At 43.8% G+C, this 23,202-nt stretch overlaps 3 protein-coding genes and 1 long non-coding RNA gene across 4 annotated transcripts; 3 read left to right on the forward strand and 1 right to left on the reverse strand.

The window, feature by feature from the left end:
* Positions 1–229: 229 nt before the first annotated feature.
* On the reverse strand, positions 230–20,827 carry fancm (FA complementation group M). The gene is made up of 24 exons (XM_049739578.2): positions 20,169–20,827; positions 19,701–19,873; positions 19,462–19,539; positions 19,231–19,389; positions 9,809–9,940; positions 9,523–9,655; positions 9,349–9,438; positions 9,151–9,255; positions 8,890–9,071; positions 8,565–8,771; positions 8,236–8,476; positions 8,000–8,151; positions 7,675–7,836; positions 3,331–4,687; positions 3,085–3,176; positions 2,813–2,878; positions 2,649–2,732; positions 2,370–2,535; positions 2,188–2,294; positions 1,719–2,122; positions 1,542–1,632; positions 1,121–1,445; positions 756–1,044; positions 230–694 (listed from the first exon to the last, which is right to left on the reverse strand). Exons 1-24 carry the CDS (start codon positions 20,821–20,823, stop codon positions 547–549), a joined length of 5,598 nt encoding a protein of 1,865 aa, XP_049595535.1. The 5' UTR covers positions 20,824–20,827; the 3' UTR covers positions 230–546.
* Positions 3,961–7,998, forward strand: LOC125980470 (uncharacterized). Its single transcript, XR_007485661.2, has 4 exons — positions 3,961–4,098; positions 4,169–4,419; positions 4,869–5,033; positions 6,302–7,998. It is a non-coding gene; the product is annotated as an uncharacterized lncRNA (long non-coding RNA).
* soul3 (heme-binding protein soul3) lies at positions 12,638–18,504 on the forward strand. Its single transcript, XM_049739570.2, has 5 exons — positions 12,638–13,179; positions 15,871–15,965; positions 16,563–16,704; positions 16,774–16,957; positions 17,031–18,504. Exons 1-5 carry the CDS (start codon positions 12,951–12,953, stop codon positions 17,200–17,202), a joined length of 822 nt encoding a protein of 273 aa, XP_049595527.1. The 5' UTR covers positions 12,638–12,950; the 3' UTR covers positions 17,203–18,504.
* A 317-nt stretch (positions 20,828–21,144) lies between the features above and the next one.
* On the forward strand, positions 21,145–22,941 carry iqcc (IQ motif containing C). Its single transcript, XM_049739575.1, has 5 exons — positions 21,145–21,241; positions 21,719–21,862; positions 21,934–22,213; positions 22,333–22,454; positions 22,791–22,941. The coding sequence occupies exons 1-5, from the start codon at positions 21,200–21,202 to the stop codon at positions 22,824–22,826; spliced, it is 624 nt and encodes a 207-aa protein (XP_049595532.1). The 5' UTR covers positions 21,145–21,199; the 3' UTR covers positions 22,827–22,941.
* Positions 22,942–23,202: the final 261 nt, after the last annotated feature.

The raw sequence follows: 23,202 nt of genomic DNA on the forward strand, positions 1-23,202 counted from the left end.
CATATCTGTGAAAGTATTTTTGTACTCTTCTCTCACTAGATTATTTATGCCCGTTTTGAATCCAAATTCTGTTACAATGTCGTTTGTGCTGAAATGCTGTCATCTGTTTGATTATCAATAAAAGCCACATGGCCTTATTGAATGTTTTTTTTTTTGTTAGTTCATGATACACCCTCAAAGAAAACCAAAACGTTCACACAAAAAAATAAAAACACATTACATACGTATATATGGTACACTAGTTTTTATAAAACATATTTTTTTGAAATTCATGTACTGAAATTTACATTCGGATAGCTGTAAACATAATCATCCATATTTTTGTCCAGACAAAATATTCTTGTGTTAAATGTTGAGTTCCTTTCAGCGCAAGCAGCTCCCAACATTTTAAAAATAACTCGGTAAAATAAATAGAACGGCTGTTACTCTACATGGGTGGGTTGTGCAAACGTTTTGAGCTTTATCCGGTTGTCGCTCGAGGTGCAAAAACTTGATCGGTTTTAGATCAAAAAGCAGCAGCTGTAACGATATGACGCCTTTCGGCAATCAGATCCTGATGGTGTGCGTTACCGTCTCCCGGGACTTTCCCGCTTGGTCCACGAGGAAGGAGTCGCAGCTGTAGTGCAGGAAGCGATAGATCTCCTCGGCCCTCGCTCTACTCATGCCGCCTTCGTGCTCCAGGCTTTCCACTGAGCTGCACAACCAAACAGGAAAGTTGAGACACTAATTTGCTACCGGGCAGCTAATCAGTTTACCTATTGACGAGCTGGGCCACGGATCCGAAGCGGCGGCTCATGTTGAGAGCGTGGACATAATTGACGGAGGGCAGGCTTAAGTAGAAGTGGAGGTCCTGCCGCCCGCTCAGCTCCGAGGAGGGCAGAGCGACGGCATGCCCCTTGCGTTGTTCCAGTCGCGCCAGCTCGACCAGCAAGGCGGCGCTCTGTTGGGGGCCGTCGCTCCACAGCAACCGCACGCCGGTCCGTACCAAGGCCGACAGGGTACTGTCGAAGCAGCGCGTGCGCTGGAAGGAACGGGTCGTCTCACCTGGAACACAAACATTGTCGTAAGTTTTACCAAAAAATAAGTGGTGTGAAACCTAAACTACACTCATGAGGCTGACCTGGCTTGATTCGGTCCTTCTCCACAATCAAACAAATGCGCTCAAAGTGCTCCTGCACGCTACTCAATCTTTCGGCCAGTCGCTTGCGGTTTTGGAGGGACGCCAGATCCGATTGGGCGTGCCTCTCCACGGCCATGCGGGCGCTGACGACAAAGTAGTTCCCGTCCAGAGAGCACACGTGGACGGTGGCGCTGTGATGCTGCCGTAAGCTGGTCACGAGTTCCACACTGCCGCTGAGGCAGCGACTGTCCACCAGGATGCAGATCGAAGTCTCTGTGATGGACGGACCGGCCCTGACAGGATCTGGGGTGGCGGACGGAGGCTCCTGGATACGTATAGTGTAGTTTACGTTAATGTAGTTGCCTATTGATGCCACATGATGGCAGCAAAGGACCACTTTTTTTTTTTTTTTTTTTTTTACCTGAGGCTGTTTGGATACATCAAGTGACTTTGACGTTTCAAAGTCCAGCTGGTCCGAAAGGGCATGTTGGTTTTCTATCCTCTGGCGACCCCTGCAGGAGGAACCAAGCATTACGTGATTTGCTAATGTAGTGTTTTGTTGCCTCTGGTGATTTAACCACTGTTCTCCAGAAGTTACCTCTCTCGTTGCTGTTCTTCCCTCTGTCCCCCGCTGACCTTGGATATGGTTAAGGAAGTCAAAGAGGAGGACTTCTGTTGTGGCAAATGTTTGATAGGCTTGGGTGGTTCCGAACCATCTACCCCTTCCTCCTCCTCGCTTGAATCTACCAAGCGCAGAACACGGCCACGCTTGCTCCTCGGCTGCGCCCGACATCCGGCCACGCTCGTCGAAGCGCCGGTTTTGGCTCTGGCTTTCTGCAAGAAGACACGGCGCCGCGTGGCGTATTGCCTCCTCCCGTCCACGTACGAGTCCTCCGGCATCAGTTCCACGGCTTCCTCAGAGCTCTCCACTTCCTCCTCCACTTCCTCTTGGCTTCCCACCACAAAACTATCTTCTTTGTAGGTTTCGTCCTGCTCGGGCACCTGCAAACGAAATCCTATAGTCACTCGGATGTCATTATAATACACACTCGAGTATGCCGTAGTACCTGGGAGAAGATGTCTTGGTTATGAAGGTTTTTGTAGGACATTTTATACCTTCCACCGACGATTGGGCTTTGCACAGACTTCAAGTATATCCCGCGCATTTCAGAGTCTAATGGAAAAGAGACGAGTGTCAGAAGGGATGCAAAAGTATTAAGACAAGGCAAAGTATTTTGTCAGTAAATACCATTTAGTCCCTGAGACAAGTGCGTATTGTCAACCACAAAGCCATCGAGAGAGCGGTTCTGCTCTTTTCCGTCATCCTCGTCGGACGAAACCCCTGCGCCCTCCTCGTCCTCCGACAGCACTGCTTCTTCATCCAGGAACTCACGGCCCTTTTGACATTTGTTGCGCTTTGAGAGAAACACAAACAATTAATTATTAGCTATTAATTATAAAGATGGCATTTAAGAAGCACAAGGTGACATTTGAAGGTTGTTTCTTATTACACAAAAGTGAGTAAAACCTTGGTGTTGATTTGCTGGATTGGCCGTATCGCTTTTTTGCATGCGGGCACACGCTCGCTCTGGAAATCGTCGTCGTCTTCAGACTGGAGAGACGGGTGACAAAAAGGGTTCAGAAGGTTTGAATGAATTGACATGGTGCCGTGACTAACAAAGACTATCTCACTATGTTTAATGCCGTCACACGTTTCTTCCTCACAAGTGGCGAGTCGGCATCAGAGACGATGATGGACTAGAAGACAAAAAAAAAAATACACATTGAAGACACGTAAATTAAAAGCCCATCAATAGTACCTGCTCTGCCATAACATTCTAACCACGGAGTTATCCAATACACCGGTTGCCATGACAACTGGATGTTTCTGACTTCTGCTTCTTTGCACCTATTTCGAACAACATTTACTGATTGAATGAAGTTGTGTGCGGGGGTTTTCTCACCGCTGCCTCTGGCGACGACAAAGGCTTGACCTTGTTGCCATGTCTTCTCTTGTGGACAACAACGTCATCATCGCTGTCTAAAATGCACTCCGCTAAAAGAAAAAAAAACATTTGTACGTCGACAAAATAAAAGCTTTCAACCGCAACATCATGTAATAGGGACCATATACAGGGAATATAAAAAGTCTACACATCCCTGGCAATTATATCTGGAAGCTTCCAAGCCTTTAGGATAAATAAACAAACCTCGATGGGCGTCAGAATCGTCCTTTGGTTCGACTGCTGAAGTTGGGCCATCTTCTGGTCGTTTTCGTTTCAGAGTATTGCGAAAGAGGCGAACGGCGCGAGGCCCTGTAGAACCCGATGATACCGGGCCTTTGGACGTCAACGGCGACATGAGATGAGTGGTCTTCCTCTCTGAGATCATCTGAGGTGTGGAGAACTTGGTGCTGGATGAAGGTGCAGCAGGCCTGTGAAAGCTGTAAGGTGTTGACGAATGGATGTTTACACATGGCGAAGCCTCCTGCAAGGAAGCTGGAGGTCGTGGAAAGCTGGTGTTCAATGGCATGGCGTCTTCTTCCTCCTCTGAGTCCTCCAGGGAATAGCCAAGGTCAAAATTGACAGGAAAGTCCAAGCTGTCAGACAACTCCACACTTTTTGACACCACTGTATGTTTAATTCCTGTGTCACATGTCTCCAAGGGAGCCACTGAGCTGGTAACGATGTCCTCCACACTAGGCGAGGTCCGAGATGTGTCATGATTTTTGGAGGTGTGGATGTCTGGGATAGTCATCTGCAGGAAGGCTTCATCGTCACCAAACAGGTCCATGCTGTCATCTAGGTCTTCTTCCCACGCAGCCTGTTCATTTGTTTTTGAGTCCGCATTTGTTTCCTCCCCTGCACTCTGCTCGTGTGTTTTATCTTCATTTGCGCCACCATCCTCAAAGACCTCATCCCAGGTTGGACTACTGACAGACATCAGTTGCTTACGGAATTCCTCCTCATCTCCCGGAGGCACGTTTAGATCTGACCCAGCGTTATCAGAATGACTCGCCATGACTTCATCATCTTCATCGACATCCAGGGTAAAGCTGACGTGGAACGGCTGAGGAGGATCGGGATGAGGAGGGTGGATCGAGTCCACCGTGAGCGTGTCTAAATCCGCGGAAGGCGGCGGGGATCGGGACAGGAGCTCGGCAACGTTGTCCCGGATGGCGTTTAGGTTCTGGTCTCTCCCCGGGATGACAGAAGCGGAAGGCCAGGAATCCCATTTGGGGAGATAGAACATAGCCTGAAGTTCAGCATCTTCACCGTCCCGCACCTCCTCAGCCTTAGGTGAATCATTTTTCTTGTCATCTTCAACAATGAGGACCGGCTCCTCGTTGATTAATTGAGGTGCAAAGAACAGATCAATACGAGGCGTCCGTTTCTCGACTAACGTTTGAGCATTCTTCTCTTCTTTGTTCCTTTCTTGGCGTTCCAAAGCAGCCACTGATTTCTTCTTAGTTTTTGAGCAGATGTTTTTCTGAATCTTTTTCTGACGGCCGTCTGTGTCAGCTTTATTGCGATAAGATAATAACTCCTTCTCGTAAGCGCAGTCGCCCTGCGGAGAAGCAAACGTGAATACGATCAACCTCTGGACTTCTTGGCCACGCTGACGGTTCATCTACTTTATTAGTACATGCGCTATCTCCATAACGATCAAACTAGGAAGCAGATGAAGCTGCAAACAAGATGGGACTGAAATGACTTTTACATAAGGCCGCCGTTTCCGTGTTGTTTAGATTTCATAAGCCTGACGGGGTTATTGCCAAAAATCTGTCAGTCAAAGTCCTCCACCTGGAAGCAATCTGTTGGAAGTGGCACCCTCCCCAGAGGCGGCAGGGTGCCGATCAACTGACAAACAGCAGGAGGAAGCTGCCCGTCGTGAGGACAGAGCAAAATCAAAGGTGCCCTTGGAAATGCGGGGTTGCGACGGTCGAAAAGTTGATGTTATCAATTCGAAAACCAGTGAACGTCAACTGTGGCTTACTTCCTGTTTGGATTGATGTCCTCAATGAATTATAGCTAGGGGTTTCCCTAATTGAGATAGCAAAAGGGCGTAATTGTACAGAGGTATTTTTTACTTTTGTAATGCCCATCCTCTGGAACGTTGTACATGCCGAAACTAATAATACAAGATTAAATCCCCGCCCACTGAAACAGTTTGACAACTCTAAATTAGTGATGCTTGTGTAACGCTGTAACTACACAAACAGCACAACATGCCACATTGGATTTACCACACCTTTACCTCGATTGCATCGTTTTGATGAATTTCTACCACTTGCAGTCTAAATTAATAAATTTTTCAGTGCTGGTATGTTGTAAAATGGAGTGGCCGATCTATGAATATAAATAACAATTATCACGAACACAATGACCTAAATAAATTGATGGTCAGAATACTTTCTTTTTTTGCAAATATGTTTAACGAGAACGTAAACCGGCATCTTTTAATGGTAACACACTGTAAAATTGTTGGAAAGTTGCTAGAAATGGTAATAATGAGAGTAAATTCAAATTGGATGAAAATTCAATTCAAATGATTGAAAAATCGAACTTTTGTGGTTCAGGAGGAACAAAAACAAACGAAAAATGAAACAGGTCCTGAGGGGAAACCCGTCGAGGAAAGACTAAAAATATATCTTACGATAAAGACGTGTTTAAGCAAGGTGTGTCTTCTGATGATTGTCGTCAAACTTGTAAGCAGTCGGTCATAAAGTAGTCACTGTGCTGTTGGAAACACAGTAGTAAGAAAAACCGGAGGACGTGGAGACGACTTGTTAGACATGAGCATGTAGAAGGTGAAGGCACCAGGAGCATCTCCAAGAAGTTTGATGCTCCCATGACTACAATCACACGTTCCGAAATTTGCACAATTCATAAGCACTATCTGATTTCCAATGGCTAATTTCTAAGAGTTGTATACAATTTAAAATTATCATTAATTATTGTTGTTATCTGAACGTCACAAGAGTATCAATTGTGTGACTGTGCTAAAAGTAGTCACTTAATTGACTCAATTCATGTCAACAACAAAATAACTTTATAATGATCTTATCACAATACAATTAAGTACTAATTTTAAAATGTCATCCTTTCAAATTGCTAATTATAAAATCTCAATTCTCTCAAATTCCTGAGCTCTTTCCATCTCCTTCTCCTCCCTATCTAGGTCACCAAAGCCTGACCCAGATCCAGCTTCCTGGATTTATGTAACGCTTCGGAGGATTGCATAACCACAAGCGAGGAGGCCCGTCTGTCTGAACGACCTGCGTCTCCTCGTCACAAAGAAGAGCGTGACAGCGGGTTGAGGAAAACAGCGTGCGCTATTTGCTTCTTGGCCCGGGCCAGACAGAAAATGACTGGAAAAACAACTTCTGGAAGCTTTCAAAGAGCGAAGCAGCAAAGTGTGTCAGCGGGATTTAAAGCGGGGAAATCAGAAAAGTTGGAACATTTTGGACACGCAATAGTGTTTCTGGAGCAAAAGGTCAGAAGGCCTTGCAAACTCCAGCTGTGGAAGTAAGCCATGGCTAACGTTAATTTTTTTTTTTATTAATCACAGTTAAACACAAAGCAAAATAGAATAAATAATCAGGAAATGATCATTTCCTTTAAATGAAAACGACCTGCTTATTTTGATTCTACTCCCCAAATTCCACAAACTAAATTCACAACTATGTGCCTTTATAGTTTTGCTAATAAAATGCTGGCCTAAATTAAAGTGTGCCACTTTCCCAGACACTGCTAACCGTTTTGTTTGGACAGGTGGGCTACCTTGCTTCAATCCCTTGTTTAGACAAGACTCGCTATGGGAACAAAAAAAAGTGGGCTTTATCATAATCCCTGACCCAATTTCTGGAATTCGGACCGATCCGGCCGACTTATCGATGGCCCGATCTTCTGGACTGTTATGTTACTGCAATTGGAGATACTCGAGGTACTTAAACAAACATCGGGTGGCGAGTAACAAAGCAGCCGTGTGATTAAATCCGATGTGGAATTTCAGGACCGAGCTATTATCAAGGATTTAAGTATGCTGCGAGTGTCATGTAAGACGATAACAACCGATCTGATGACAAGTTTTTAGCGGTACCTCTGATGACCCAACATGCCTTTTAGCATACGAGTAAAAACCCTGCAACTAATTGTCCAAACAACATAAGTTTGTTTACTTGAATGAGGGGGGGAAAAAAATACAAATGACTCATTATTACCATTTGAATCAAGATGTGGAAAAACCACAGAACCCGTTTGTCAGGCCAAGAATTTGCCTTCCAGATCAGAAGAATGACTGGTTACTTAACCCAAATTAAACCCGTACGCTCTGATGGAACTCAGCTGATGCCTTTCAAAAAAGTTAGTGTTTATGAAAAAGAAAAAAAAATACTATCGCAACTCTGCTCTATTCCCAGCTTACTTACACAAGTTGATTTTGTGAGACAAATATCTGGTTCTCCATGCCTCAATGTCACATGATCGATTTATAAAACAGTCACGAGATCGAATGTGTTATTGTTTGAAGGACTATTTCACACAACAACCCACCTCGTTTTCTTCCCGCATGCTGTCGACGAGCTGCATCACGTTTGTGAAATGCTGGCAGCGCAGGGAGTGATCGACCACATGGGTTGGAAATGCTCGATGTTGCCAGTGCCTCCATTCCGAAAGGGAAAGCTCTCTCACAGTTGCGTCTCTGGCTGCGTCCTCCTTTGAAATATAAAATCGGTATTATTGTATGTCTACATGTGTTGCTCCACAGTTTGTGTTCAAATGCTTGTTTTTTTTTAAATATTTTTGCATCCAGATAAAAACATGTCAAGTTGGGTTACTCACAAGTAGAGTTTAAAAAAATAAATGAAAAGAAAAATACCGGAGGTGGTCCATAATTTGGTAGAGACATGAAGTTTGATGATTGCCTCAAGGTTGGTTGAGGTTCATTTTCAGCCAGCTTCATGGTAGACACCCACAGAGAATATTCTGTGTTGCTCAAGAAAGCTCCGGAAGCAGCTCCCTCCTGACAAACTGCCACAAGAAAAAAAAAAAAACACACTCAATTCGAAACTGCAAACTTTTCAGCAGAAGCTCAAATCACCAAAAATCACTCACGGAGGTTTTGTGGGTGGATGAGTGAGGCCCGATCTTGGGCGAAGGAACGGCGGACCGTTGTAGACCTCTTGTTGCTGTCCCGGTGGTCAAACTGGCCGGAGGTGATGTGCATCTTATGCAAAGCGGGGGTGATGCAGTCGGGCAGCATGCGGGGACTGTTGGGGTACATGTGGAAGGCACTTTTGTTGCCTACGATGGACTTCAACAGACTGCGTTTGTTGCTCTGGCTCTGGTTGTACGTCTTTGAGGAAGAGCAAATTTAAGGTCAGGTTAATGCGTTATGGAAAAATAACACAACACATTTTGACGTTCAGGACTAAAATACAAACCCTTTCTTCGCGTCCCTCTGCCAGGATAACCACAATGCGTCCTTGCCTCTTCCGTCCAGTGCGGCCCATGCGCTGCACGAGGCGGATGGGATTCTTTTGCGCGTCGAAGCACACGATGAGGTCAACCTCACCGATGTCCAGCCCTTCCTCCCCTACGCAGGTGGACACCAGCGTGTTGAAGCCTCCCTGACGGAACCTGTTCACTACCTATTCATACGAAACCCAAAAAATATATATTTTTATATTTTCATCTTGATGATGATGCCTTAAAACATCATGGTTTTTATTGGATGTGATTAGATGTGACGCCAATAAAGGTCTCCACCTCCAGCTGCTGCTCCTTCTGAGTAAAACCTTTGACTCCTTTCCCTGCCGACGCTTGCCCCATGAATGTCATGACTCTGATCAGCGGGCTGTGGCGGTTCAACATGGAAGCGATCTCCTGCACGCTATCACGGAACGACGAAAAAATCATCACCCGCGTGCTCACTTCCTGCGCACCCGAACCTGGGAGATAATTTCACGGCATTAAACAGCTGAAATAAATTTCCCACATGGGTGAACTGATATGCCACGAGCAAATTACCATTATTGTCGGACGCGTTTTGGACCAACAAGCGGAAGTGTTGCAGCACCACGTCCTCTAGTTTCTGCAGCTTGGGGTGACCGTAAATGAAAGGTTCATCGGAGCCTACGGGTGTGAAATATTAGAAGATGTAATTATTCAAATAAAAAGCCATGTGTTAAATCTGATATGTTTCAAAAAGAAAAGCCTATTATATACCAGGTGGCTTCCCAAACTTTGCTTCCATCTCGTGATAAAGGTCCATGAAAACGGGAGTCCTCTGCAGCTCGTTCCTGACTCGGGACAATTCTAAAACAGAGGAAAGAGATTTAAAACAATAAACGTCAATGTAACGATAACGCTTCTGGCAGAAGGATGGAGGTGGGGGGGTACCTCTGGACCCATCCATGATGCCCTGGACGTAAAAGAAGAGTGACCTGAGTCCCATCTGCATGAGTAGCTCATAGCCATGATACAAGCTAATGCAAAGGGCAAAGTCGCCCTCCAGCATTCCCTGCTGTGCTCTCTGCGGGCATAACATGTGGGTACATAAGACGACTGTGGCGGAAAAACAAACTGGCAGGACTTCAGTGAAAATTAATCATTGAAAATAAATTGAAGAAAAAAAAGAAAAAGTTTCATGATGATGCCGATGTCTCTTACTGATTGCTTCATTTACCTTGATATGAGTTGGGGGATTTTTTCGGAACTGGTCCCTGGCAAGGATGAGCTGGTACTTGCAGAGACTCTGAAGATCCTTGTGGGCCATCACTCGATTCAGGACCAGACGAGACATGAACTTCTCCAGCACCTGGTGGAGACACACACACAGAAAAGCAGCATGTAGGTCAGCATAATTGGCCATTTCCTGCCAGTGCTTCTTCACTGACAAGAAGAGACAAAGCAGGGAAGTGATTTCACACATGCTTGATCATACACACACACATGTGCTTCTGTTATTTACGAACGCAATCTTACACTGTCCAATTTTATTCCGTTTCCAACAATAGACAACTAATAGCATTTGGGCGACAGGAGATTTTTTTTCACTGCCCTCATTTTGGAATAAAATCAAGCGGATAATGAGCAATGTGTCACACGGAAAACTATCTATTCACAGCAATAGGACAGTCGTTAGAATTTCAATTTGGCTAATGGTGAGATGTTGCCCTAGAAACCAAGTAACTCAACACATACTGGGTAACACACTAAAATGGAGTGCAGCAGCTACAAGTGATGAGGAAATGAATTGTCTCATATGTTATACACACTTTAATCACAGTGCATGATAATGAATGAATAAATACTGCATGTCAAATTGACGCCGAGAAAATATACAATTTGTTTTTCACATTGAATGTGCTCCAGGGCGAATTATGTAAAAAAAAAAATATTTTTTCAAAATAAAATGTCCAACTGTAAAATCATTTTTGTCTTAGAAAATAAGTTGCTATTCCTCTAGGTTAAAGGTCATATAAATGGTGATTTAATGATTTCAATGATTTAAATCAGCTATTTGACCAGGGGTGTGTAGACTTTCTAGATGGTGAAAACTACCAGCTGTGCATTTCCCAGAAATGGCAGGATAGTGATCATGTTTTGATTTGGATGAGAAAACTGAGCCACTTGGCAAATCTCAGCATGCTTGTCAGAGGGCTCAATCAAGATGCTAGCTTTACACGACAAAGGCAAAAGGTTGAATTACAACCATTAATTTCCGTTGACCTTTCACGAAAACCAGCAGCGAATATATCGCATATCATCTAATCTGCTCGTACACACTAGGAGTAAAACATCTTACTGGGATTGAGCCTTGTTTACTGTGTGCTGGCATAATATCCATCCATCCATCCATTTTCTGAACCGCTTAGTCCCCACGGGGGTCGCGGGCGTGCTGGAGCCTATCCCAGCCGTCATCGGACAGTAGGCGGGGGACACCCTGAACCGGTTGCCAGCCAATCGCAGGGCACACAGAGACAAACAACCATTCGCACTCGCACTCACACCTAGGGACAATTTGGAGTGATCAATCGGCCTACCAAGCATGTTTTTGGGATGTGGGAGGAAACCGGAGTGCCCGGAGAAAACCCACGCGGGCTCGGGGAGAACATGCAAACTCCGCACAGGGAGGGCCGGAGGTGCTGGCATAATATTTCTTTACAAATGATTTTCAATATCCAATTTGACGCCTGGGGAAAAAATTTGAACTGTCGAAATGATTTATTAAGATTTACATTATTAATTTTCTTCCAACGTGATTTATTTATGGACTATATAAAACATAGGATAAAAGTCGATATGAGGTAAAAATATAGGAGGACTGGCGATGGGGGCAGTGAACAGGAAAGCATTGTAGTGTGTGTGTGTGTGTGTGTGTGTGTCTGTGTGTAGGAGCTGCAGCTGATTGGTTGAGGGGCATGGAGTTAAGTGACGTGAAGAATGTGCGAAAAAAGCTTCTCCGTGGGCTGCTATTAATAACAGAACCTGCTCATGGCTGAACTCCGCATGTCAACAATGAAGCGCGTGTGTGTGTGTGTGTGTGTGTGTGCGTGTGCGAGTTCCTAAGGTCAACTAAAAAGATAAATAAACTCTCCATCCCCACTCGTACAATGAAGCCCGTCACATTGATGACGTTCATCTTGGCACACCAATGATTATCTTGCCGCAGTTATCAATTTACATAGTTATTGTCAGGCTTCGTGTGTCAACAAACTCAGCAACAAAGATTATTACAGTAAATGCGCGCCCACGCATTTTTACTGTACATGGAAACTCCCCCGCAGACTGTAGAGGATTATATAATGTCCCCCACTACGTGCCTGTGGAAGTGTGCAACATGGTGGCTGGTTGTCGCAGCGCCGCAAATCAGACTGATCAAAATCCTGCCGAGTGCCTGCTCAAGTTCAACTTTGTTTATTATGCTCAAACAAAGACCTCGATTGTCCGCTCTCAGACACTACAAAATATTACAATTTGGCAGAACCTCTTAAGTACAATACGGCCATTTTGTGACACCAGCTGACTAAATTGTTTTAATTTCCAAATAAATTCCCCAAAAAAAGCCTCTATTAATTATACTGGAAATATTTCAGATAACATTCATTAGCTGTGAGCCAAGTGTACATGAAATTTTGACTACAAAACAAACGGTACCTTTAATTTTAATGTACACGCACTACTATTGGGACTCAAGATTGGTACTTCTTGATACCACGATCTTGAACACAACACACGCACACTTACATATTTGTTAATATACAGGTTAATAATAACAATAACAATAATAATGCATACTATGACTGGTTATTCTCACTTTAATGTCATTTCGTGGCTCTGTGACAATTAGCCTCTGGTCAATGTTTTTTTTTTTTTTACACTTAGTTCAATAAAATGACAGACGCGACGTTCAAATGGCCCGTGTTGTTCGGTACGCACTATTTATCGTCTCGGCAGAAGCGCGTAGATGAGGGCGTGGTAAGGCTAGGAGTCACGTGGTGTGCCTCGTCTCCTATAAACATCGCATTCACCGATTCTCCCCTGTAGAAGCAAAACAGAAGAGTGCGGTCACTATTTTAAGGAACATATATTATAAGTTAACGACGTATACAACGTAGTGACGACCTGATTATTTTTGTAATGACTAAATGTGCCCATGAACAGTTGCGTAGATTCCAACTGGTTGACGCACAAGCGGCCGTGATCCTAAACAGGACACGCGCTGCACAAAAGGGAGAAAAAAAATCGTCCGATTTTACATTTTAGCGCAACGTTATCCGACAACTCTTGAGATTTTTTTTTTTTTTGTCATCGCTACGAAAAAAATGGACCGAGGTGGCTGTCAAATGAATGGCGGTGGAGGTGGTGGCAACGGCCCGAGCGACGGCGGTGGTGGCGGCGGCATGATCACGCTGGAGGACCTGGAGTCTTTCTCCGAGGACCAGATGTCCGACTCCGGCAACGGAAGCCTGGAGGACGAGGACGACGACCCCGACCGACTGCTGCACTACTGGCAGGACGTAGCCAGGGGACACCAAGTGGAAGTTGCAAAGGGTAAAAATAAATAAAACAAACCTTAACTTACTTTATAGAGGCAATAAAGGAACGTTGTGACACGATCAGCTTAGCTATGGCTTCATGCCTTGCAGCCAGGTGAAAACAACAAGTGAAGTGACGCCCTGTAAAGTTCAATTACTTTGACTCAACTTCACACCAACCAATATGTTCCGACAGGACCGGAATGCATTGTGAATTGTGTTAAAATGCGACTTTTTGCACTTGAACGCATATTAACGTGTTATTACGGAGTGTAAGAAGCGGCTAACTAATAGTTTGCGATCATAAGACTCTAAAGTAGCCTGGAGTCATACTTGAAAGCAATACTTTGTTGTTTAACTTTTAAAACGAGTCTATAAACCTCTTGTAGTGTTAAAACATCATAGTAAAGTTTTTGGGGTCGTTTTATTCATTTTACTGTCCCATGAAATCTTTGCAGTAACCTTTTTATATGAAAGCAACTTGAGTCGTCTTGTTCAAAACAACAAAACACTCACATTTGATATTTTACTTTTGAGCTTCACAATATCCTCCTGGTTATTAATATTAATTAATGAATTAAGTAATATGAATTAATGTTAATTTAATAATAATAATGTCATTACTTAATATTAATTTTATAGTATTAATTTTGTTTTGAGTGACAGTGTCTGGCACTTTTATGTATTAACATAATTATATTAGTGCTTATAAAAAGTGCACAGCATCGTGCACTGTTACAGCCTAAGAATGTTTACACACAAACCAACAATCTAGCATTTGCAATTCAGCAAAGGTCTGACCTCTCAGATGTCTCAAAGCTTAACCTGATTATCCTGTGGTTAGGGCCATGTTTGACGTCAACCTGTTCATTGATTACAATCACGAATTCTTGTGCGTGTAATCGGCAAAGCTGAACTAGATTTGGATTTTCAGGTAAAACTGATCAACATGTCCTTAGTGCGCGTAATCAGCAAAGCTGAACTAGATTCGGATTTTCAGGTAAAACTGATGAACATGTCCTCTAAGCAGATATGACAAATTCCAAAACAAAGTCTGAAAAGTATCATCTGAATCTTAAATATTGTTACCACAAAAAAAAAAAGAAATTGTCAGACAGTCCTTGGCTGTTGATCAGTGAGAAACTCAACAACACACCAGTGCACATCCGCTGCCCTCCGAGCACAGCACTAATTGCGGATTTAGCACAAAATGGCTTGCTGGAGCTTTCTGCTTCAGGGAGAGCTTATCTACCTCGGGCGCATACTGGTCAGTACGTGGCTGCCCGCTAAGTCTTGCATGTAAATACAGCACAGAGGACAGGCAAAACGTTCTGCGCTTTGTCATGATCTCCCGCAAACATGCATGGGATATTTCAAATGCAAATCAGCAGGAACGTATCGAAACTCGGTGTGGTGAACCAGTAGACAACCATCTAAAGTTATCACTTGGTTTATTAAAACAAAGTGATGCAGGTTCATTTTTTACGACTGCGGAGGTGTGGTTGAAAGCAGAAGTACTTGTTTTGAAGGCAGCAAAATGAGATGTTTCTCCCTAAGCTAAAAACCTGATTAGCCACTTGTTGACATAACACTTGGATATCATTGAGAACTTAAGTGGACCAATCTGTCCCTAATAGTTACACTAAATTAATCTGCCAAAAAGGAAGTCGCAACTAAGACAGCCACTTGGATGCCCTTCGATCAAGTTTAGTCTGCCGTTGAAGTGAAAAAGTGTCGATTCAATTCTTCCCGTTTGATTCCGAGTCGAGTTGAGCACCCGCTTAGCTTTAAATTGGATGTGACGTGAGCGTCGCTTTAAGCCGAAGAAGCAAAGCATGTGTCGTGACCGTTGACTGTATCTCAAGTGTGTTGCTGCCATAGCAACAGATGATATGCCTTTGAGAATGCATGACTGAGTCAAACACACGTCGATTTCTTCCGAAAAACACGTTGCTATTGTCACTTCGATAGATTTGGTGGCGCTAATGCAGCAGATCCATGTGACCTAGTTATCCTCTCCACATATTGATTTGATTGAATTGGTCCTTGCTTTTTTTTGGTACGTCGTTTTTTTTTAATTTCAGGCAATGGAGTTCTATTCTCATCGTTAAATTCTTACAGGTCAGTCGGTAAACCGGACTAGTTTTTTTTAATCGTTGCTACGGCGTTTCATATGTGGCCACGGCATGGACCTGTGCGTCAATTCTGGTCCATAGCTGGCAATGGGCAGCTTTAATCAGTGCCTTTGCGTCACCTCTAATAAACATCACTCCACGTGATGCCTTGGCACACTACTCTGCCCATCTGGCAGCCTTCTCAGACCAGCCACAACACACACACAAACCATGTGAACTCCGCGTGTTTTTCTCATTTAAGCCTGGAGAAGTTGATGGGTCAAACCACTGTTGAAATAAAGGAATAAGAACAGCAGCCCCGAGCTCAGAAAAGGTTTCAACTTTCACCCACTACCAGTATCAGAAACTATATTTAAAAAAAAAAAAAAGATTTATTTTTAAAGATATTCAACACACACACAGCATCAATGCAAAGTGAATTGCAACTAGCGCTGTTGAAACATCCAGACGACAAGTCACAATTGTACTAAACAAATCCTAAAAGGCCGTGAGCTTAATTTATTTGCTCATGAATATGGAACAATTTGGAATTTTCTTTGTTGGCTGACTAATGTGTTGTTTTTCTATTGCAGAAATGGCCGAACCCATTCAACAGCTAACCACCAATAATAATGGGCGCAGTAACAGAGAACACATCCCTTTCACTCTCCTGTCACGGAAAGAGAAGGTATGCACCCGACTGGTTTCACCAACTTAACTAATACTTAACAAGCCTTGTAAGGTACTGAAGACAATATCTTTTGAACACATTCTTTTTTGCTATTATAATAATTGCTATTATCATAATTATAATAGTGTTATTACATTCATTTAGTGGAATGCATTCCTTCCGACTTTTATCTTCTTAAGAGGTCGTGTTCCCAGTGCAGTAAGCCACTTAAAGCCCCTCGGGGACCATATAAATAAAGTTGGCTAATTGGTTTAACTTGAGTTAATTTAGGACATAGAAACATGGCAGGAGAATTGCGTTTAAACAAAGGACAGTTACGGAGCTCTAGCCCAAGAGGGTGAATTAAAAATCAGACACGGTTGCTGTGCAAAGACAATCTCAAATCTACCTGTGCCAAATCTCACCTTTTGTCTTAATGAGTCGTTTTCAACAAGTATTGCCCGCTTCAGACAACACCGGACTTGGGCAAAGAAAATTAGGTCATTGTGATTGGCTTTCCTACACAGTGTCGTCAGCAGTTAGGAAAGCTGCAACGAATGAAAAAAAATCTCAAATTATTACCGAACGGACGTGATAATAGCTTTTCTGTTGTAGTGCGGGGAGCTGCTATATGAGAAGCGCCATTATGAAAAGGGCCACTGGGCCTGCATAACAATGAGCGAGGAGACGTACGAACAGAGCATCTGCTACGGCTTCATGAGGATAATGAGATACATCTGCCAGCAGAACTCCTCGGGTGAGTTTCAACACAACTTGATCCAAAAGCTATATGTCGCTGGCTGACGAGATTGTATTTTCCGTGTAGGCGACTACCTGGGTATGTCGCTGCCCATCGTGACCGTGGTGCGCACCGACCAGAACCAATCGGCCATCGCCCAGGGAGTGACCGTAGCATACTACCTGCCCACCCACCACCAGGCGCAGCCGCCTCAACCTCACGACAGCGACATCGTTATCGAGATCTGGCCCGCGGCTATTGTGTACACAAGGTGGGCCTCGGCAATCTGACTGTAGGAAACGATCGACATTTGCGTCAATGTTCTGTCACGTTACCTACCGCAGGCCCTTCTCCGGCCCCACAAACGAGTTAACCATCGTGGATCAGATCAACAGCATGGCCGAGATTCTCGAGTCGCCCAGCGTGTGCGTGAACGACTCCTTCATTGTGGCTGGCTACACTAACCCGGCGCACAGCCAGCGCCAGAACGAGATCTGGTTCCTGGAACGCCCTTGACGGGGGCAAGGCGGAACGAGGTTCCCGGCAGCATTCCACCCCAAACCGTTTTGAGCCTCGCAAGACTCCTCACAGCTCTCAGGTGCAACATCGTCCATTCTTAATCGCCGCCCCATCGGGCCGGTGCACTTCACATTCACTCATGCTATAGTCAAACCCTTGGAGGTGCTGTATCCAAGCCGCTAAATTATCCTCAGTCGTGGACGTATCGCCTAATCGTGCTCCGTTTTTGTCCGTAGCACTGCTTCTTTGTCGCATTTTAGCTCGCTGACTTGTGATGTCAAGTGTGTAAAGTGTTGACGCACTTGTTTCATTGTGCAAATCTCGGGACTACTGCAGGTTAAACGGTTTTACGAGATGATTGGATTCATTAACAGAGTACCTCACAACCAATCAGTGAACCGTTTCTGTTCCATTAAACTCGATAGTGCTTGCGTGGGGGAAGCAGCATACAGCTTGCCCGTAATGCCAATAATAAACTACCTGAATGAAAGTGAGAATGAAAGATATTGTCTGCGTGTGTACAAACCAAACTCTACTGCTCAACGACAATCAGAAGCACTTAAACACATCGCATTCCTCGTGTTTTCGCCACCCGGGAATCTTTTTTTTTTGCCCGCAAACATGCTACTTTGTGTTAGTGTGTACATCTCACTACTGTACCGCAACAACCACCACCGCTGCCGATGAGTAGAAAGGTTGCAACCAGATGTGGCGCTGACGTCTTAGACCACAAGGAAAGCAAAATGTTGTTTGTAATGTTCTATGAAAAACTATAAATAAATATCGCTACCACTTAAAAACAAGGGTAACCATGGGGAGAAGGGTTGCTTATGTTTTCCCTTGCAAATTGGTGCTGAAATATCTGCAAAGAGTATGTGTATATTTTCAATATATTTTCAGATTAAACTAACCAATCCACCAGCTGTGCTTAAAAGATTTTATGTTGAAGAGATTCTATGAAATAGAATAAAGAAACATTCATTTCCTCAAAAATTATTATTATTATTAACAAACATGTTTGCCCAAGTGTCTATTAACAAAAATCCAAAGATGTTCTTTTTCACATCGTGACTGTGAGTGGAGGTGATTCAAAGTCAGGATACACAATGCGAGTGTTACTCCCCCTTTGTGATCCTGGTCGTGTGTGTGTGAACATCCAACCTCCATGTTTGCTTATTTTAGTCAAAAGGCTAATTGTGTGCTGTACTGTGAACATAAAAGTGCAACAGCAGAGTGCTACTGTGGTTTTATTTTCATCAATAAACATGGGCTTGTCTCTTGTCTTTGAAAAATCAAAAACAGGTCTGGTTTTTATTATGCCGTATTATGTAATTTGTTTATGTAACATTTTTTTCCGACAGCACAGTACCAAGCGAGTTGACTCAATGTGGCTTTAACTTGATATTGGTGATTTAACTTTTTTGCAAAACAAGCTCCCATTCACCACATTGTACAATAGCAATGGCGGACAAAAGTAAATAAACACTTCCCATAATCATCGTCACAATACCCTTTACACAACTGCAACACAATCGTAAATGCACACCTCTGACAGTCTCAATCGCATTTTGCTCAAGCGGAATTTTTGTTCAAGTGAAATGTGCAGTCCAAGTCCTGTCCCTCAAGAAAAATCTCTCCCTTTCTTTTAGATCAAATGTTGCCAACAAAAGGTGGACACACCCCACTCAACCATAAAGCACACAACGGCTTCAGTCAAGGTGAACTCGAAACCGATACTTACTGATAATTGACTACAAGATTACTGGTAAACCTGATGACTAAAAGAGGCTATATGCTCCCATGACGTCACATCTAAGCTCTGCCTTTCATTTCAATACAATACATAGCATGTAAATCACACACAAACACTAAATGACATGTAAAAAAGGCCACTGGAAAGTCAATTACTGACCATACAGAAAGTGACCACTAGAGGGCAGCAAAACACCAAAATAGAAGTACTGTACACCGAATGACACTTTTGTCATCACACACACAAATATGACATGTGGCATGGAGCCCTACCTGCAAGTAGCGAGCCTGCTGAGCAGCCAGAACCTCCCCAAGCGGCACCACCATTTTTTCCACGCTACGCTGGTGCGAATGAGCCATGATGTCAGGGCTTTCTTCCAAGCGCAGCTCGATATGGGAGATGAGCAGATTGGAGATCACAGACTGCACCGACTGCAAGGAGAGAACACTTGGTTATTATGGGTGTCACAATTGGTTGTGAAAAGACAAGGATTGAAACCTTACCTCTTTGTTCCCCCCTGGAGTGGCGCTAAGTGCTAAGACGCGGAACTGCAGAGTTTGACCGCTGAGCTGTCTGATTACCTGAATGAACAAGAACATGGTGCCTGCTACAGTGAAACAGCATCCAAACATTCTCTTCATGTGCCCAGCAATTGTCTAGCAACCAATGAAAGTTCTATAAAAATGGCAGGAAGGTTGAACTATAACTGGCCCACAATTTGTGACGTCCAATGTCTGTGTACCTGACAGTAGGCATGGTTTCCCTGTGCCTTGTGGGCCTCGTCGATCACCACACACTTGACTTGCCGGGCCGGGCATGTGTCTCTGGACAGGTCATTCATCATCACTTGAGGCGTGAGGAAGAAGACACGCTTGGAGCGCCACATTTCCTGCCTCTGCTGGGCCGCTGTGGTGCCTGCGGAAACACAAGACGATAGTTATTACTTTGATTTTTTTTGTAACTTCCTGGGATGACCTGGGCTAAACTCAATAAGGGCTTATTTCCCCGTTGTGATGAAGTGTTTAATCATACTTCCTTGACACCAATTCCCATTTTGGGCTTTGGCATTTTGTGGCATCTCAGGGGGTGTCCCAGAAATAACCCAAAATGTGGATAGGTGTTTTTTTTTTTTACCAAAATGCTTGGAATATTCTACACATGAAAACAACTTTATCAACTGAAGCACAAATATGGCAGGTGAGTGCTGTACCAGTCAGCTCAGCCATGTGACCCTGAGGGATGCCCATCACTTTGTAGCAAGCCTCAATCTGCTGCGCCACCAGTGGCTTGGTGGGGGCCATGAAGATGATCTTCCCAGCTGGATACCAACGATAAAAGTTGTACATCACAACCGCCGCGATGAATGTCTTCCCCAAACCTGTGGGGAGGCATACTAATGTGTTTTGGAACAATGCGGCCTTTGATATGTTGAGTTGGTAATCCCTAATCGGGAAGTTAGTAGGATAAATCCAAACTGTTGCAGAGGAGCTGTCAAAACCAGGGAAGTCTGGATAAGTGACGTTCCCAAATAATGGAGTGGAAGGCAGGTGCATCTGATCTTGGAGTGAGCTGACATTATTTTTTTGTAGGTTGTCTTCGGCTTCAGTGACTGCAATAATCATGAGATCGTCGTCGTCTTCATCATCAAGAGAAGCTTTGGGAATTTCTGCTGTTTGACTTCTCTCTTTTTGAGCGTCTCTTGGTCCAAGCTCAGCCCAGAGTGGGTTTGGGGCAAGATTTCTTTGGCTCGCTTTGCGCGAACCAGCGACTTTCTTTTTTTCATTTGCAGGCCGAACGAGGTTAGTTGGAGTTACAGACGCACCCCACGTCTGAAATAAAGTCCTCTGGTTAGAAGAAGAGCTCATTTCCTCGAGTTATGTCCTAAATAAAACTTTTAGGAGGTTGGCGAGTGAGACAGCCATTGCTATCAGAAGATGCAAACAATTGGCTAGTTCCGGTTCACGTTTTCCAGAATATAAAGGTTGATACTCTCGAGCACATCCGGTTATATGTTTTATCAATTATTTTGGTTCATAAGGTTTATAATTACTATATGAAACAATAAATAAAACAATCATAAGGTTTATAATTACTATATGAAACAAACAATAAAACAATCCTAACACCGATTAGTCGTCAGCGAAATGTTACAATTTTAACATAACCTTTATTCTTTTAACATGACACCGGAAGTAAATTCAAAGCTCCCGCTTCCCACTGTCAGGTCATGTTACCATAGTGATGCACGGGCTTGACTGGGAGCGTACACTCGTTCGTTTGCAGGTAATAAATAACCTTGTTGCTAATTTCTCTGCTCGCGTACGATAAAGCAGCAAAGTTTTTTTTTAACACGGCGGCGATCATGGCACTACCTTTCCGTTACGTTTGGCAATCCCGCTGTGGCAAACCAAAATCGATGCTAGCTGTTGTTAGCATCGCCCTCGTGTGTAGTGCGAGTTGATTTGTTGGCTAGATGTACTAATTAATGCATATGTATGTGATAATTATTTAATTTGATGGGGCTATTAATAGGCAAGCACCTCGACCGTAATCAGCTCAGCTTCCGGCTACATGACGTGACGCCATTAATAGCCTGTGAGGAGGTCAAAAATCATTGGCCTTGACCTTTAACCTCCTTGCAGCTCCTCCTTACTGTTTAATGCTATTCCAAGTTAAAGTTTACTGTCATACTAAATATAAATCTAGGAGAATTACACCTTGTATTCAAAACTTGATCAGCTGTTCTATGTGTTCACGCAGGCTCGCGCACGCGGACATTTGGTGAGAGCTGAGCTGCGTCATGCACGGGTGGACTTTGAGGAGGTCGTGAAAGAGATAGATGGCACTTTAGCCCACTTAGGGTGGAGGGACGCCATCATCCCCACCCCCTACTTCACAGACACGGCAAGTCTACCTGTAATAAATTCTGATTTATCCACTGTCTTGCACCTTTCTCATGCCTCCTTTTTTTCCAGGATGACCCCCGACCCAGGAAAGTTCCAGAATCAGCTGTTGGAGCCTGCTCGCAGAATCCAGGAGCGGGAGACGTAGTACCGTTGTCTGAAGCTAGTAGTCATCGTCTGCAGACAACGGAAGTGCAGAAATACGACTCAGGGGTTAAACAACAAACTGAGGGGTGTTTACAAAGCAGCCATGTTCTTGAGGCAGGTCCGTACATGAACTCTGAAGAGGTCCTGGAGAGCACATTGGACTCCACCTCCATCTGGAGTAGCATGGACAGTCTTCCTCTTAAAGGTAACCCTGTGTCATTTGCAGAGATGGTTAAAGTATTCACACTTGAATAAATTGAGGGGGGGAATGAATAAACTGTAAAATATCTCCATATAATAGCATAAATAATTTGTCACCTCAAGGTTCGCCACGGGACCGCTTGGCCCAGGTGGTGCCTGCTACTCCGGAGACCCTGCGTTGCCATAGAGACGCCCTGACCATGGAGCTGCTGTGGCTGCAGCAGGCCATTGACAGCAGGAAAAAGGTGAGCCGCTGATGTAGTATTTCCCTTCATTTAATCAACGTTGGCCTTCCACCACGAGGCCGGCGCTGGAGATTTACTACGGTGACATTTATGGTGCCTCAGTAAGTCAGTTGCGTTATTTATTTAATGACCACCAGCGGCCTTTTTTTCACACCAAGGTCGGTTTGACCTCGCTGTTGTACAGTGGACAATCTTTTGCGGGGAAGACAGTAAATATTTATTCATTTCAAAATGAATTTTCCCACTAACATAAGTCATTAGTTTTTTGTTTGTAGAAAGATTTGAGAATCACTTTACATGCTGAATTATTTTTCTGTCTTTTGATCTCCCCTGCAGTACTTGACTCTGAAGGACAAACTGAGCATGCACTGAAGTGGACCTGCATATTAATACGCCGTCAATGAATTGCCTACGCAAATCTTAAACTGAAAGGCAAATTGTATATTTTGCATTGTTTTGTAAAGAGTGAATAAACATATTTTCTTACCATGGTGCTTCTTTTTATCTGTTGCTGTTGTCACATACTCCTGTTTGATTGTGATGTAACACAATCAGTGGAGGAAAATGGCTCACTTGTGGATCAATAACATGATCCAATTTCCTGTTGGGTGAACAGTGATTGAATTGCACAGTTAACAATTCAATCAAAATATAATATTTAAAAATTGACCATTGCTGTGCACATTTTTAATATATTCATATTATAGTTTAATGAAATCCAAATCTAAAAAAATAAACATGGGAAATT

Source organism: Syngnathus scovelli, chromosome 14, assembly GCF_024217435.2.
Source record: "Syngnathus scovelli strain Florida chromosome 14, RoL_Ssco_1.2, whole genome shotgun sequence".
Lineage (NCBI taxonomy): Eukaryota > Metazoa > Chordata > Actinopteri > Syngnathiformes > Syngnathidae > Syngnathus > Syngnathus scovelli.

Coding starts and splice junctions, on each gene's coding strand:
- fancm (XM_049739578.2), bottom strand. CDS start 20,823: ATGAGCTCTTCTTCTAACCAGAGGACTTTATTTCAGACGTGGGGTGCG. Junction 9,256..9,348: donor AAAGTTTGGGAAGCCACCTG/GTATATAATAGG, acceptor TCACACCCGTAG/GCTCCGATGAACCTTTCATT. Junction 2,123..2,187: donor ACCAAGACATCTTCTCCCAG/GTACTACGGCAT, acceptor TTTCGTTTGCAG/GTGCCCGAGCAGGACGAAAC.
- iqcc (XM_049739575.1), top strand. CDS start 21,200: ATGCACGGGCTTGACTGGGAGCGTACACTCGTTCGTTTGCAG. Junction 21,242..21,718: donor GTACACTCGTTCGTTTGCAG/GTAATAAATAAC, acceptor GTGTTCACGCAG/GCTCGCGCACGCGGACATTT. Junction 21,863..21,933: donor CCCCCTACTTCACAGACACG/GCAAGTCTACCT, acceptor CTTTTTTTCCAG/GATGACCCCCGACCCAGGAA.
- soul3 (XM_049739570.2), top strand. CDS start 12,951: ATGGACCGAGGTGGCTGTCAAATGAATGGCGGTGGAGGTGGTGGCAAC. Junction 15,966..16,562: donor TCCTGTCACGGAAAGAGAAG/GTATGCACCCGA, acceptor TTTCTGTTGTAG/TGCGGGGAGCTGCTATATGA. Junction 16,958..17,030: donor GCGGCTATTGTGTACACAAG/GTGGGCCTCGGC, acceptor TACCTACCGCAG/GCCCTTCTCCGGCCCCACAA.